Source organism: Rhamphochromis sp. 'chilingali' (genome assembly GCF_963969265.1).
Source record: "Rhamphochromis sp. 'chilingali' genome assembly, chromosome: 8".
Taxonomy (NCBI): domain Eukaryota; kingdom Metazoa; phylum Chordata; class Actinopteri; order Cichliformes; family Cichlidae; genus Rhamphochromis; species Rhamphochromis sp. 'chilingali'.
In genome coordinates, this window is record NC_137935.1 from 25,031,802 (window position 1) to 25,048,691 (window position 16,890).

The window sequence follows — 16,890 nt, forward strand, 5'->3', positions numbered from 1 at the left end:
AGACTATTTCCTTACCTAAAAGTTAAAAACCTTAAGTAGTTTAAACCTGCATTTGATTCTATCATGTTCCAGCTGTTGATTTTAATAACTTACATATTGCTGGTCAGCTTGATCTCAGATAAGTCATTTAATTTATCTCCAAAATAATTAGTGAATAAAGCTTTAAAATAAAAGGTACATGGTATTATATTTTCATCCAAAACATAATGGAGTAAAATAGAAAAGTAGTATTACATGGAATTACTAAAAATAAGTTACTACAGTTACATTAAACTTGTACTTCAGTAAAGCACATGAGTAAGTCCTATCCATGATCTCATCCAATGGTATTGCGCATTGTGAGACATGTACCTGAGCCCCACCTGGGTTAGTGACACTCATGAAGTAAAAAAATTTTTTTAATTTAAACATAAAGTAGAAAAAGAGGAAGTTTCTTACTATGACTTGTGTTCTTAGGTGAACATATAAAATACATGGTGACAACATATTTGCCTGCTATTGTATATGAACACCAGTCTTAAATAATGTTTTGTTGATGGCCAGGACTAATGCTGTCTTTAAAGCTGGTATAAAAATTCTCTAAAGGTGAATTAGTGAGCTTTACGGTGGCCCTGAGCATTCAAGTGCTCTTCCATTTAAATAAAGAAAGGCAAAAAAACCCAGCAAATATAAAAGTTCAGCAAAAGCATGCCAGGGGCGCCACCATTTTTGCTACTGTACCTTTGCACTGTCCACTTTCTGCTGTGACAAAACAAATTTCCCACATGTGGGACTAATAAAGGTTATCTTATCTTATCTTATCTTATCTTATCCTATGAGGGGCACTGGCCACCCCCCAATTCTGGGAGATAGCCAACTAGAAAGACGGTGTAATAACTTTAATAAACGCGAGCACAGGAGAGAGGGAGACACCCTACAATGAGTTGAAACATTATTGTTATTTAAAACTGATTATTTCAGATTTCAAAATCTTATTTGGTTTTCATATGTGCCCATTTTCTGTGATAACAACAACAATTAGCAAGAAATTACCTAGACATATAATTCTTTTCTTGCAATAATTTTTGCCATATTTTTCAAGTAACCTATATCTGACAACAGCATAATAAAATTGGTAATTATTTTTTGGGTGTGCCCCAGCAATATTTTTAGTGGCCCCTACATGGCCACCCCTCTGAAAAAAATCTGGAGGCGCTCCTGACCCAAACAAAACACCATCACGTGTTAGTGAGGTTGAAAAGGTCAAAGTCTAAGGCACACATAATCTTTTTTATTAAAACCTGTAATGACCAGTTGAGCGTTCAGACACAGACTCTAATTTCATTTCACTTCATTTTATGCTATCGGTTAATAAGGTTAAAAGTACTATTTCGGTGCCGGTTTGCGCTTATTTTGGCTGTAGCTAAGTAAGCACCTGCCTGGGCGCCTTAGTGTCACCCCCGGAACCTGAAGGTAGTCTATAGATTATAGAAAACCAAGTTCAGTCTCCCTTTTATTTACTGTGACAAACACGAGCGACCTATCACAAAGTGTAAATCTACAGCTTGTTTAGGATCAAATAGCATCTCTCAACAATGAAACTCAGCTGCAGCATCGTGGGACAAAGCCCTGTCACATAGCCGGTGGGTCTATTTGGAGATGCCTCGGATAAAGACAACTTTAGGGACCTGATTTGTCGGGTATCATCGTGCATTTGTCTCAGATTACTTACACTCGTGTCAAAGACACTTCAAGAAGTCTCTTTCCCTCCAGATTTTGGGGAGGATGAGCGATCCGTGAGCAGGAAGGCAGATGTTTTATTCAGTAGGTAAGCGATAAGAGGGGGGAAGTGTGATTATGATAGCGATCGGCCAAGCATCGATAGGCAACCATCCGAGGAACGCGACACCCTGCAGCGCATCGATCGGGCTCCGGTAACCGGAGCCGCCGCCGCAGTTTGTTTTCAAGCAGAGCCGCGATCCGGGTGTCATAGCCGCCAGGCCAGGTGGAGAGGAATAGGGAGGGAATGAGAAGGAGAGTATCAGCTCCGTAAATACATAAACACTGCCTTCACTCATCTCTTAAGTGAGGAATGACAGTAAGTGCAGCCAAAACAGCGGGGATCAGGTGTATCTCTCTGCTGTTTACAAACATGCTCTACTGTACCTGAGTAAAGTGGTATAGATATGTTAACCCTGCAACAGTGGACATCTGAACACAGTAAGACTGCTACAAATGAAATATATATATAGGATTATAGTATTGTTAAACACAATACTATAAATGAAACTACACTAAAAAATACTGCAAATATAAATACAGTAAAATAAACTGCAGTAACGTGCAGTTGCCAGCAAAGTTACTGTAAAATTAATTCACAGTAGGTGCTGCAATTTTATTTATAAAACATTTAGGCTACTGTAAGTTTAACTACAGAAAAGCATGAAATTATAAGCATTGAGCATTAAATTTACAGTAACTTTGCAGTTAACTTCATTTACAGTAGCTTTTCTGTAAGTAAAATTACAGCAAATTACTATCAAATCCACTTACAGCAACTTTACTGTAAATGCAGTTACAAAAAAATGTTTACAGTCAAATTACTGTAAACACTTTTTACAGTAATTTACTGTAAATTCTACAGCAACCTGTTTACATTCTGATCATGTTTTATAATGAAAGTACTATTTTCATTTTAATGAGACATTCATTCTGACAATAAAAGCACATTCATCCTTATTTTCCCTGCGGCGTAGCTATTTATAGCTCTAAGTATTTTTTTTTAAATAATTGTTATTAAATACATGCATATATATTTAAATGCACTAATTTTATTTTATATCACATTAACTGTTTAATTAAGTTTTACTTATAGTGTGAAACTTCACAACCCCAACAATCTAACATTTCCTCTACAAGTTTTGCTTGTGAATTCAAACTCTGATCTCCTGTCAATGCCAAATATCTTTAGCTGTAGAAACACAACTCATGGTGTAATAGCTAGCTTGAATTGTACGTTGTTCGTTTTTCTGGAGTTCCTACAACATGGAAACGAATCGGTTTGTTTGTTTTGGTCAAAATGTTTTGAATTAAATTAGGTTTGTGTATTTTTCTGCTTCAGAAATGTGACGATGTGACAGTATAACCCAATAAACAAGCGAATGTTCAGGATGTTCTCTGCACTCCTTTAGGTGACGTTACCTGATGGTCATGTAGGAAAGTTTTCTTGACATTGCAGGAACATTCACTTTTGCTAAAAATTACAGTTTGGAGGACTTTACAGAAATCCTTCCTGGACTTTCAGCGTCACCATTCGGGTTAATACTCACTGCTCTTACCTGTTGCCATGTATTATTTCAGCTAGGCAGGCACAGCAGGCCGATACAGATGCATGATTATTTCAAATAACTTACAATTTGAAGGATAGACAATGTGGATATGTTATTTCTTCCAGGGTTCACAGTGGTGATTATCCATGTCCCCTCACAGATGGGTTTGAATTCACCAAACTGGCCAGCTGCTTCAGCTTCCTTCCACAGGCCAAAGACATGTTATTTAGCTGGTGACTTTATATTGCCTAGAAGTATGAATGTGAGTGGTCTGCCTCTCCATGCCAGCCCTGTAATAGATGTTAGCTGGATGTTATTGTTGTTTATTTAACTGTTTATTTGACTACATTAAAGAATACCTAACTCTTTATAGTCTTGTAATTCTTCAACACACTTGTCTCAGGGCATTTAATGGATGTGACACCATCTGTAGATGCAGATGTCATTCATCCCTGCTGTCTTTGAGTTCTTAGACTTTTTGAGATTCCTTTAAAGGAAGAATTGTCCAAGTTAAACTCTGGAGAGGGAAGACTAGCTTCACACTGATTGCACAATGTGAAAAAAATACAGGGGCCCCACGTTGACAGTCTAGTTTTTCCAGCACACTGACTGTGAGATTAATACAGATAGGCCAAACAGCTTTACCTGGATGTAATTTGTTAGGCTTGTATTGCCATCTAGTGGGTTGCAGAGATAACACACAGAGGCCTTGTTTGGATTGTTCCCTTTCACTTACACTGTACCCTCAAGACTGACACATTCATGTGTGGTACAAATAACACATGGATACAAGCCAGGAATCCTTTTTGTTTTGACTCTTTCATTTTGATCTTCAGTATTTGTTGTCACGGTCCTCTTGAACTTCAATTGCAAGTTTCACAATGCTCTGTTTTTAAGATTGCAAAACAAGTTCCAAATTAAGAACGGTTTCATTTTGTGTCCTTCGCTTTAAAGATTGTAGTCTGGCATTCATTACCATTGTATAATGCCTCCCACTTTGCCCTGTGAGGAGTACAGGGCCTACATTTCAGGACATGCCATTTGGACTCTCTTTAAAATCCTTCTGCTGCCCTTTGCTTAGCTGGCCTCCAGCCCAGACCTCTTAGTGAACACTTGTGTCTCACTCCCATTTGCAGATTTCACCCTCCTCCAGTCACATTCCCTGTCAGAGAGCAATGGAAGGAGATTTTAAGACACTTCAACAGCAACACTTGCTCTCTGTACCACTGAATTTTCTTTATAATCCATTCAAACAGTGGGTCATCCCCTATGGTGCGTACTGTTAATCTTAATCCCTGTTAGGATAACTGTTGCCTACCTCAAGATCCAGGCTACCACTTTGTTTCCTTGCTCGAAGTTCAGTTGTGTAATTCTCTTTGTTTGTCTTCTATTCAACCAAGTGGGGAGGCTGAGGCTTTCAGACGCTGCCTCGGGACTGTATGCTTTACCAAGTGCTGGATCTCTGATGTAAGATGTAGTAGAAGTGCAGTCTGTTTACATAATAACCTCACTCCAAACCCAGAGACAGTGAGATAAGTGAAATACAGCCAGGTTCACCATGCACACCCTCTTTTGTCTTCTGCTCTGTGTTTTTTCAGTAGCCCGTGACCCTTTTCTTCTTATGCTTTCTCCAGCTCTGAACACCTATTGTTGCCCCTTTGCTCCAAGCCTTGGGGAGGCGTCTTTGCTGCTGTCCAGCAGGTTTTCTGTCAGACTGCCATCTGTGGGTTATGTTGACCGACTGACGTCAAGCTGTGGAAATAAAGCTGTGGTAAAGAGGAGGAGCAAAGGAGAAACCCTAGAATTACAGAGTGACTGCTTCTGATTCTTTATGGGCTACGTTCTGGGAACACAAGCAGCTTTTTGAGTCTGAGAAACTGCAAATCACACAAACACTTTCACACATGTTGAAGCAGGAACTTGCACGGGAACTGTTAATATTTGTAAAATTCCACAAGACGCAGGGCGCTGTTTGAGCTTCAGAGAGCACGGTTAACAGAGGGCATGTGGCCAAGAAAGAAATCATACCAAAAAGTTGCTCAGAGCAGTCAGCTGGTATGCCTGAGTGTGTGCGCGAGTGTGCGTGCATAGTGAGACTAAAGGCATATTGACTTTCTGGATGTTTATACATACCATGCTGGCGTAATGCATTCCTTTCACATCCTCTCTTCCACTTCTGTTTCCATCAGGAAGTAGAAGTGCTTTAACGCTGTGTAATATCTCAGTGCTGAAAACTGGGCCACGTGAGCCGTCAGACAGACATTTTTTCCATTCATTGTATTTTCTGACAACATAACGTAAGAGCTTTTAAAAGGTTAAGTGATTCAGCTTGGAATATTTATTTTTGCTTTGATTACTTTTTTAAATTCCAAAAGAATTACATATGAGATACCACAGAGAGACCCCAAAGCCACAGTAGCTATTTGAACTCTGAAGCCAGACAGCCAATAGGCTGAGGTGGAGAGCTTGGACATGATGCTGCCTTTATGTGGTATTGGAAAATAAAATTACATCGAATAATTTCTGCAAGACCCAGCTGGGGCTCAAGAGATAGAGCGTGTAGTCCAGTAATCTAATGCTAATGCATCTCTCGGAGTGTGAATGTCAGGTTAAAGGTGCTTAAACATAAAAAAATAAATATGTTTTTGTAGTAAGAAACATGTGAGTATTCAAATAGAGAAAAAAATGCACTGTGTAATGTATACCTGTCTATTTAGTTCAACTATGGTGCTGTTATGGTTCCTGCATGAACCATAAAACAATTGCCATTTATGAAAAAGTATTTATAATTAGTTAAGACCAGATAAGATCAAATCTCTGATTATGGACATCACGAGCTAAAGGGAGTGGGCTCAAGTAGCTCTTGTTTTTCTTTAGATTTTTCATTCCTGAGCAATTTTTATGTCTTTATGGCTTTCTGGGAATACAAGACAACAAGAAGAGGAAGAACTACTTGTGGAGTAAAATGCATGCAGTCGTTCCTCAAGTTCTTATGTAAACATACTCACCCTTACCCTTTCTGTGGTGTAAGTTGCAGGTATGCTAAAAGACACAGTGAAGCCCATCATGTTAAAGGAAATGTTTGGTGTCATTATGAAAGAATGCTAAACAGGTAAACACTGCAAATAATTTTACTTAAATATTGTCAGAAAAACACAAGTAGCAAAAAGTAGTAGCAGTAAAGACTAGCATGCTGATACTGCTCATGGAGGTAAAGCTTGTGTAAAACAATGCTTGTCAAACAGTTCCACCTTGAACATGTATTTCTGAACAATTTCTGACTTTATGTATTTGTTACTTTTCTTATAATATTTTTTTACATTTCAATCTCTATCTTTTGAGTGAGTAAATAACTCAAATTTTGAGATATATAGTCAGTAATTTGAAAATTCCACATATGTAATTTGAAATGATGTGATGTTAACTGCAAATTTTGAGATGAAACTAACAATTTTTACTTATTTACATCGAAAATTTGAATGAATAAGTAGAAAATTCAAGTTAGGCTTCTCAACAAGTCAAGTCTGAGAACATGAGTAACTTGACACATGTATTGTGATATGTTGAGCTAAAACCCCCAAATTTTGAGATAATAACTTGAACTTTCGAGTCACAATTTTGAATTTCAAAATTTCAAGTTGTTCACAAATAAGTCAAAACTTGTGAAGATAATAATAACCCCAATAGCTCAAAATCTTATATATATAGGGGGGGGGGGGGGGGGGGGGGGAGAGAGAGAGAGAGTTGTTTTTTTAGGTCGCAGAAACAAGAATAAAAGCCATTAAAAGCCAGGGAAAAACCCATCTTCCTAAATGTGAATTATACGGAGAGGACTTGAACGCACCATGGGATTGCAGCCTACTTTGAAGCCGGCGGGTTGGGCCACACTCCAATGAATTTACACAGTCCTACCGAGAGACCGAGGGAACGAGAAAAGCCTGGCGCCTGCGTACGGCTTCGGTGTCCAGAAGCAGAGCGCTAAAGCAGCTGAAAGTGTGAGAGGAGACGTTCAGTTTTTAGCATAGTCGCGCCGGTTCTCGTTTCACCTCTTTAAATGGTAGAAACCACTGTGGGATAGTGATTGGAGTTGACAAGCCCGCTTCACTACTGTATCCCCCCTCCTTCGTCTCCTTCTCCTCCTCCTCCCCTCCCGCTCAACACACACAACCAGGAAATCGTCGAGGTGTGCTTCTTTTATCCCGCTTGTGGCTACCCCATTCGCGGGTGTCGATGCGGTTTTCTTCCCCTCTTTTTTTCCTAAGTTTTTAAAATATATATATATATATTATTTTTATTCGGCTGGTTTGACTCTTCAAGCCGGGCTTCACCCCTGAAGTCAGCCAAAGTTGCCTGCGAGGAGAGGATCTCCACTCTGGCCGAACAATGAGGTGGGTAAAGCGGCTCAAATCCCTTCATCTTCATTGTGTTTCCAGGCTACATTTTGTGTTTCGGCTAATACTTTTCCAAGTAGACGACCTTTATTCTGACGTGGTAGAGCCTGCTCCACGGTGCTTGTCCGCTCGCTTAATCGCTACAGCAGGTGTTCCCAACGCGTTCACTTCTATTTCTCATTCAGAAGCAACTCTTGCGTTTAGTTGTTTTGGTGTCCTTTCAACCACACATGATACTGTGTAGCAGAATTGCCGTAATGCTGAGTGTCCGGTCCCACCTGTTCAAGTGCTTTCAAGAAATACTGGCTGAGAGTTAACTTAGCAGGTCGGATGACAAGAAGATACTTTTTGTATCAGCTTTTTGAGACACTCATTAGTGACCATTTGTTTAGCTACCGTAAGATTTCCTCTGGCAGTGTCGTTTGAGTAATTAAAATCCCCAGAACAATAAAACCTCCGCAGTGTAACCGAAGATCAGAGATCAGCTTAATATCAGATCAGCTTTTTATTTTATTCTACTGTATATAGTATTTTATTTTATTTTATTCTATTCTGTACAGTTGTGTACTGTATTTATTCTTATTGTATCCTAATTTTTGCCTCATAACTTTTGCACTGTCCACTTCCTGCTGTGACAAAACAGATTTCCCACGTGTGGGACTAATAAAGGTTATCTTATCTTATCTTAATATTTAGAGCATGAAAAGGGATTGCTCGCAGACAGCAACAGCAAGGTGTGTTTGTGCTCTTCCAGCTGCACAATAACCACCCTGGTCACCTTGTTGTTGTTTATTTCATGTCATGCAGTCCACAGACATGCATTACACTAATTCTTGGTGGACAGTTTTTCCCCCCCTCTGGCAGTTGAAGAGATATTTGCAGCAGGAACAAAATGGAAAGCTCATGTCCACAAATTCCACCGTCCTGTTACAGCCTGTGCAGTTGGCAATTACACGCTTTGAAGCCACCACTCCTGCCTGGCTGGAGCTTCTCTGGGCTCACTTATTTATTAATTTTTTTTGTATACCCCCTTCTTCCTCTCCAACTCTTTCACATTTTAAACGGTTATGGAGCCCTTATGTCAACGAACACCTTTGGTACTTAGAAAGCCAAGGAGTTTAGAGTTAAATATGTGTGGTGGTGCAGGCTGATAACCTGAGTGACTAGTTTTTCTTTTCTTTTCTTTTTTTTATCTCAAACCTATTGCGCTGCCCTTTCTGTAACAATATCTTTCAGCTCAGGCGCATGGGTTGGTCCGGGTTTTGTATTTGTTGTGCACATATTTCTGCATGCTGACTTTGATTACAGCAGGAACGGGAGGTGACCGAGCTGCCCGAGATCCTGCCACAGGTTATGCATAAAACATACCCTTCTAATAAGGCCATTATTTAAGGTAACAGCAACAATAAGCAAAGATTACTGTGTTTACTTACTCGATGTAATGACATTCGGCCAACAAAGCATTACAAACTAGAACTTGCAAATCAACCAGCATATACCTACCTTGCTACTTTCTATGTGTAATACAATATTACCCCTCATAAGATAATTACGCTGCTTTATTATCAATAACTCCAGCCAGACTTAAAAAAAAAGTACTTCACTATCCAAAAACTAGGTCAGCAAAGACACAGTTAAAAACACACACACAGTGTGTAAGCAAAGAGCATTTTTTTGCCCATGTGCAGGTTGTGTCTTGCCCCTCAGAGAAGTTGGAAGGTTGCATGTGGCTTAATGAATGCAGTTGTCTAACTCTAAACGATCATGCTTTGGCTAGCCCTCCATTGTGGCCCAAACAGTTCGCGTCACCTTGTATAATAGATAAAGGCTGGTATGCAGCCCCACTCATGTTCATTGTCACTTATCCCTGTGGAATGTAAATGTTGACACAGAAGTGCACCCCGTTGGTCAAAAGTTCAGGAACTGACCCAGTTGGTTAAGTAAAGCATCCCAACTTGGGGCTGCCTTTAAATGTGCAACCCGTAGAAACGCCCTGCTGTTCTTCTCATGAAACATTAGCACCGTTTCCCGTTAGACCAGGGATGGTAAAGTCATTGTGGGCCACATACAGCCCAGTTTGATCTTATATGGGCTTGACCAGTGAAACTACATGATAAATGTGTGAAATTTAAGACCGGTTATAATGCACAGACTCTGCTGTAAGGATCAAATATAATTTGCTTTTACTGTGGAATCTCAATAATAGGAACTTTCCTGGTATTTGTTTGCTTATCGCTTAGGTAATTATTTTGCTGTAGTATGCATGGTAGTGGGTGTGGACAGTCTTTAATAGATAGGAAAAGCTGTAAAACCTATGAAAACACAGTTAAGTTCAAAACATACGCGCTCCTTCACATTTCCAGTGGGCCAGATTTGAGTCTTTAGTGGGGCCGATTCTGGCCCCTGAGCTTTAAGTTTGCCTAATGTCTGCACTCCAGTTGAGATTCAGTTATAAACCCGTTGCAGTCAAAGCACGCTTTCATGACGCCACTTCTACAGCACAAACAAAAGAATACGGTGTTGTATGGCTCTAGATGTTTACTGGTAGCTTTGCCGTTGCTTTTTTAGCATGTCAATGTGAAGCAGCAGTTGGTCTTTAAATAAAATGGCCTTAAAATGTCCTGACCTCTAAAACCCTGAGGGTTTTACTGAGGTTCCTTTCTCAAAGTGAGAAGTAAAGTAAAGCTAACACTTGTGAGGCTTTTATCTGAGGTGTAACTATTATAGATGATGCTACTTTGGCAAAGTAAATGAGGATGGAACATAAATTCGATTTTTTCCTTGCTTTATTTTGTTGTTGTTGTATTTTATAGCATATAACCCCTTTGAAAACATGCTGAGGTAGATAATTAACTCCAGAGATCCATGAATCAACATATGGATATTATCAGTGCAAAGACTGATGCTGCTGAAATGAAACTGAGCAAAGTTACAGAGGTTTTCGTGAAGACGGCGCCAGGCGTTTTGCAGTGTGACACATTTTGGCACAGTGGCTACTATGTTGTGCTTTTTAGATTAAATGTAGGGTTGCTGATGTCACTCAACATGATACAAGTTGCCTGTTTTGATTGGCAAGAACCTTTCCAAGAAGACAAGTCCTTGATGTAGATGTTACAAAAACATAGTTATGTGTTTCCAGTGGAAAAGGTGTGACTGGTTGCACTGGTTTTTAATTTTTACATCAGTGGAAATGGGCCTTTTCCTCCTCTGAGCTCCACTGAACTGACTTTAAGGGTTGATCTGTTGGTGTGAATGCAAATTTCTTCAAGTTTTAAGTCGCTATATTCAGTGTTTCCTTATGTTTTTTTTTTTTTTTTGTTTTTTTTTGTATCTGCACACAGTGAACAATCGCTGTACTGATTGCCCGCACTTGAAACTGTCTTAGGTTACTCAGAAAGTGCATCTATCTGCATGATGATTCACGTTATTATCGGAGAGGTGACTCCCGTCTCTCGCTGTGACTCACTGACTGAATCTTTAGCTAAAAAAAACTTTGTCCCATGTGAGACTGGCAGTGTAGCTGCCTCAGGCTCAAGAAGTAACACACAAGGAGCGATCATAAACGCAGACAGGTGTAATGTGTCTGCTTAACATAATGTTTACAGTCTAATGGGTTTCCTGTGCCCTTTTTAGAAACGGTGCATGTGTGAAAGTGATGCCAAGCTCAATGTGTCTCTGTGCTCTTGCACAAGCTTATTATTGATCAGCCTTAAAAGCAGTGAACTGGCCTCCCTCCGCCAGCCCTTCTTCTGTGTCTCGAGAAATTTTCTTTTCCTTGTTCTGGCACTTACTTGGAAGGAATGCAGCTCTAACCGTGATTTATGTAGTTTTGCTGTTGTATCATCTGCCACAATTAAATGTTCAACCTCTTGACCCTCGTGTACTAAGAGTGGCTGTTATTTAGGCATTTAGCAACACGATTGCATACGGCCATGTAAGGATATCATGATGAAACTCTGGGGTTGCGACGTTATTGCCATGGTGTTGTGTAATGTTCATGTAGGGATGCTAAATAGTTTTCTTTTTTTTTTCTCTTTTCATGTCTTCACTTGTTCTCCTAATTCCTTTGCGCAGTTGGATTCTTCTTTTCAAGGCTTATAACAGTGGCAGTTTACTTTTAAGCCATGTGGAGTCTTTGCTGCACACAATTATAAGTGTGAGGTAAAGGATCAGTCTGCATTTTTATTTATTTATTTATTTTTGTTAGCTGACAGGAAAATTGCGATTCGCTTTCTTTTGCAAACTGTGCCCAAATACTTCCTCCTTCCAAAAAAAAAAACCTGATTACACTTTCTTAATGTGAACATTAACGAAATTAGTTTTTTCCACCCGTAGACCTCCATGTATCCTCACTCAACCCTCTGCCCAGAAGTAATTGGGATGTGCTTGTGGGAATGGTTATCTGTAATAGATTAAGAATAATGTCTTCAATTCACACGTCATAAAGGCTCGCGCGTTGATCTGCGCGTTGAAAGATTCGTCGGTGTGTTGCCGTACGGTCGGGGTGACGGTGTGTCGAAATGATCACAAAGCTTGCGTGCTTCGTCGCTGAGCTCCCTCCATTATTAAAACGGCCCCGTCTAGTCGCATTTTGTTTCCCGAAACATCCAATCACAGCTCACCCCCACCCTGAACCAATTTACCCCTCCTGCCACCTCTCGTACTCATAAATAGGCCATTATGCCGGCCAGCCTCTTGGATTAGGCACTTTGCTGCAAGAGTTGCCCAACATACAATATCCTCTATTGTATACTTGGTGACAGATCCAGTTTCCTAGGTAGTAGTTCATATTGCTTGTCTATAATTGTGCCTCTAGGTTATTGTTTGTTTTTTTTAATTTTTAAACTCTATGATCACTTATCTGTAAGTTAACCATTGCTGGTGATTTTTCACCGTTATGAAATAGTTTTTCAGTGAACTTTGTGTCATAAAACCTGAGACTAAAGACAGCAAACAGAAACCCTAATGAGGCTGAGCTGTGTATCAACTTTTGATATATACAAAAATATACGTATAAGTCTAGGAATGTGGGATAGGTTGATAACCAGTTATACAAGCATATCTCATTAGTCTGTGTCGTTTGTAGGAGTCGTGTATCTGGACGTTATCTGTGTGTTTGTTAAGGTTTTATGTGGATTTGTTGGTTTACTCAGAGTTTAGCGGTTGGTCACATGATTAGGGACTGTGTTACTGATTGCTAATATTAGGCAACCATTGACGTGGAGGGAAGTTGAATTATTTAATAACTCTGTGATCCCTGTGATAAAATTTCACCAATAAGTTGGTTTATTAAGCATAAACATGGCTTGTTTTGCACATCCTCTTTCTTCTGTTTAGCATCTTTCTTTCCTTTTGCCTGTGTCTCCTGCTTCTACACAGCGCTGGTACTACAATGAGTAATACCTTGAGGTTATGCTTTAACTTTAGTTGATGAGGTTCACTGACTTGTTTAAAATAAAAAAAGACTGAGAGTGAAAGCGCTGGTATTCAAAGCCACAGGACTCGTTTTGAGATAAACGGTAATTTCACTTTGAGGAACGCAGAAATGTGTGTGAGACACAAAGTCAGCGGTCAACACGGTAAAATGTTAACAATGAGGAAAATCTCAAATTTGTCCTAATGTTGTGTGCTTTGTGATGATAATTTGAGCTGTGTGTATTGGCTGTAGATGCCAACTGTTGAGAAGTGTATGCTCAACTAGAAGAAGGAAATGGGTGATTGCATGTGTGTTTTGCGACATTATTGTGCCTGTTTACATAACGATGACGAGGGAAATGCGAGTTAATAATTGCCACTACTAAGTGGACGTTCGTCTTTGAAGAAATCTGTATTACTGCCTCAGTGATGGGTAGTCTGGAGGTACATAAACATAGCATTCTTGTAAATTTGTTTGAAGTGGATAAATCTTTTATTTTTATCAGTCTTTTTGAATAAAAATGCTCAGAATTTTTTCTTGTGGCTTTGACGTTCACCTGACCGTTCAATCCAGTATGGAGAGACGTACTCTCATTAATAACAGTGGCATGGTTGTTGGCCAAGCCACTCAGGGCCCTGTGCTTCGTACGTCGCTTACTACATCCAAGATCAAATGAAACATCCAAGACCAAATCATCGCGCTGACTCTGAGCTCGCTATTCCGGTTCCCCGAACACACCTGTTGTTGACGATTAGTATAGCTGGATGAAGTAATGTGAGATCACTGGGTGGCCCAACAGGGGCTACGCATCGATAGTAGAAACATTGATCGGCAACCCCTTGATTGGTCGGCGAAAATGTCGAAGGAGCGCGCTCGGTATTTTTCGGCAGCAGAGCAAGAACTCTTGAGTGAGGGATTTCAGGAGTTTCAGAGTTTAATTAAAACGCAAGGGAACACTGCAAAGGCTGCAAAAGCAAGGAGAGAGGGCTGGCAGAAAGTTGCTGACAAATCAAACTCGTAAGTAATTCAATAATAACAATAATAATGGAGTGGATTTATATAGCGCTTTTCAAGGCACCCAAAGCGCTTTACAATGCCACTATTCATTCACTCTCACATTCATACACTGGTGGAGGCAGCTACGGTTGTAGCCACAGCTGCCCTGGGGCAGACTGACAGAAGCCAGGCTGCCATATCGCGCCATCGGCCCCTCTGGCCAACACCAGTAGGCGGTAGGGTAGATTTATCATATCACACCATATTATCCAATATTATATTACATTATATTATATTATAATATGTTATATTATATCCCCTTTCACATTAGAGCCACAACAGGACCCACTAGAACATGGGAACAAGTAAAAGTGAAATATAAGAATATTCTACAGAATGGTAATATTTATCACTTATATTGCTTGTCGTCTCTTGGAAAGAGACCCTGGAATGATCTGTTTGTTTATAACAGCAACCAAGAAAAGGGCAGAGCAAAAAAAAAGACAGGTGGTGGTCCTGCACCCCCTCGTCAACAAGTTGGTTAAGTGAATAATACCCTCACGGGAAAATCGATATCTCTCTATGAGCACACTGTCGCGCTGAGCTAAAGGATCCTGTCTGTCCCGCAATATACGCTGAATTCTGAGGACTCTCCTTATCAATCTTGCACCTTCCGCAATGGGTTGCTCGCGTAAACGGACAGGACATGGCTGCGACAGGCTTCCCAAATCCACCTTCGCTTTTATAGCCGTGGTCTCTCATCTTGATTACGCGAAGTAATTTACAATTACTACTCTGAAATATGAATTACATCTGTAATAATCACATACATGTGATAGAATGTTAATAGTACATTTCCCTTTTTTAGGGAATGACCTGTATGTATCTGTGTGACATCAATAAAAGGATCAAGTGCTGCATTATCTTTAGTTACATTGATGTTATTTATTTATGGTGAAACAGTGGTGGAATATCGCTGTTGCTTTCGTATGAATGACGCGGACATACCTGCGTGGCCGCGATCTAATCCTGTTTACATAAAGTAAACCTGCTCCCCAGCAGGTTTACGCTTACGGCTCTGTTGCTATGACAGCAAGTCCCGGATGGGCTTCGGGGAACCGAACGATCCAGGATCACGCGAAATCGTCAACAATCTCATCCAGCTAACTCACTTAGCGCGGTACGAAGCACAGGCCCCAGGTCTTACTGATAAAGCTATTGCTTTGTTTAAGGTAAACAGGAAGTAGGAATTTTTTTTTTTTTAGACCAAGTAAACATTAGGCGTTGTGTCAGCCGGTATTGGTGTTTTGTAAGTTTTACGGTGTTTCGCTATAACTAATATAGACCTGCAGCTGTCAGTTAGCCAGTGATCAGAAAACGCTGTTTGCCCACCCGCAGCGTTTTTCCTCTCCATAGGCCGGAGACTGTAAACACTAAGGTGTTGGGTCTCCATCTACGACCTTGTTTAAGATAAGACTTCTCAAAGCATTTTGAGCTGTTATGATCCTGGGGAGAAGTTTCTCTTCCAGGGCAGCAGGATTAGATTTCACATGTATGTAAATAATATCCTTAGCTTAACTGTGTCAAGAATGAGGTCAGAATTGTGATAACAAACTTCCTGTGCATTTGGATGTGCCATTTCTAACTGCAGATTTTAGCTTTTATCAGTATATACCTCTACTGCTTTGATACTTTCATTCTGTTTCCTAAATCTGTTCACGTAACTCTCCATGACAGGAAACAATTGTTAGGATTATTCCCTTTGGTTAATTTTCAGGAAAAAGAAAATTGAAAAGTTCCTTGTTTTAGGAACTCAAAAAAGTGGAAATTAGACCTTGGAATGGAGGATCACTCTGACCACGGCCGGTTGGAGGACTTGTTCCACTTCTCTAAACTACAGAGCAGAACAACAACTGCAGTCCAGCTGATTTCACTGCCCTGCTTTTTATTTGTCGCAAATTAAATATTTCCAGAGAAGAAACTCTAAACTATAACACGTGCTATAACACAGTATGTGCACAGTAGCTGTTGCACAGTGACTGAATGAAGCTAAAGACTCGACACAGCCTCCGGTCTCCTCTGCAGCGGCCCGGTCTAGTGACATCATACGAGCTGATGGAGAGCCTGCCGCTAACACTGGAGTAAAACCATAGATCACTTTGGGCAGAAAGGCTGCAGCGGTATATTGTATGGTCAGCAGTGCTAATGGGCATAAAGATGCAGTGGGTTCATCAGAGGGTCCACAGCTTAATGGAGCATAATGGACAACACTTGGTATAAAACAGCTTTATGTTGTCAGCCATTTTTAACGTTCCCATCTGAGGTCCTCAGATCATAAGTTCACTTATCAGGAATGATGGCGATTGCCGATTGACAGTTGTATTGGAAAGAACAGCCTCAGAGGAGAGCCAGTTACATGCATCTGTTAACCACTGGGTTATATAATTAGTAGGCATCATTTATACATTAACACTGGAGAGTTTGACCTGGGTTTGTCTGAAGCTTTGTAACAGAAGGTTTACTTAAAGTCAACTCATGTTTCACTTTTTCTGTTGAGGACTGAGCTGCTTTCTGCATCGAACGTCTTTTTGCACATGACCGTGATGTGCATAATCTAGTCTAATGAGACAGTTTGTATTTTTTTTGTTGTGCTTGCTGTTCTGGTTGCACTGTGAAACTGAGTATTTCCCTTTCTGTATTTCTTCAGTGTGTTGAGTCCTGAATTGTAAAAGTTTGAGCTTTGCGTGTCTAAAAAGACTTTCCTTTAGTTAAAGGGTCA

The 16,890-nt window shown here is 40.1% G+C and overlaps 1 protein-coding gene across 3 annotated transcripts in view; it reads left to right on the plus strand.

The window, feature by feature from the left end:
* The first annotated feature begins 7,186 nt into the window (after positions 1–7,186).
* Positions 7,187–16,890, plus strand: part of vaspb (vasodilator stimulated phosphoprotein b) — a 36,192-nt gene continuing 26,488 nt past the window's right edge. For 2 of the 3 annotated variants that reach the window (XM_080889779.1, XM_080889781.1), the window contains exon 1: positions 7,190–7,696. In XM_080889779.1, the coding sequence (XP_080745905.1) occupies positions 7,692–7,696 (5 nt within the window). In that variant the 5' untranslated portion in view covers positions 7,190–7,691. Of the gene's footprint in view, positions 7,697–16,890 lie in introns of all 3 variants that reach the window. The other variant, XM_080889780.1, reaches the window with a different exon arrangement.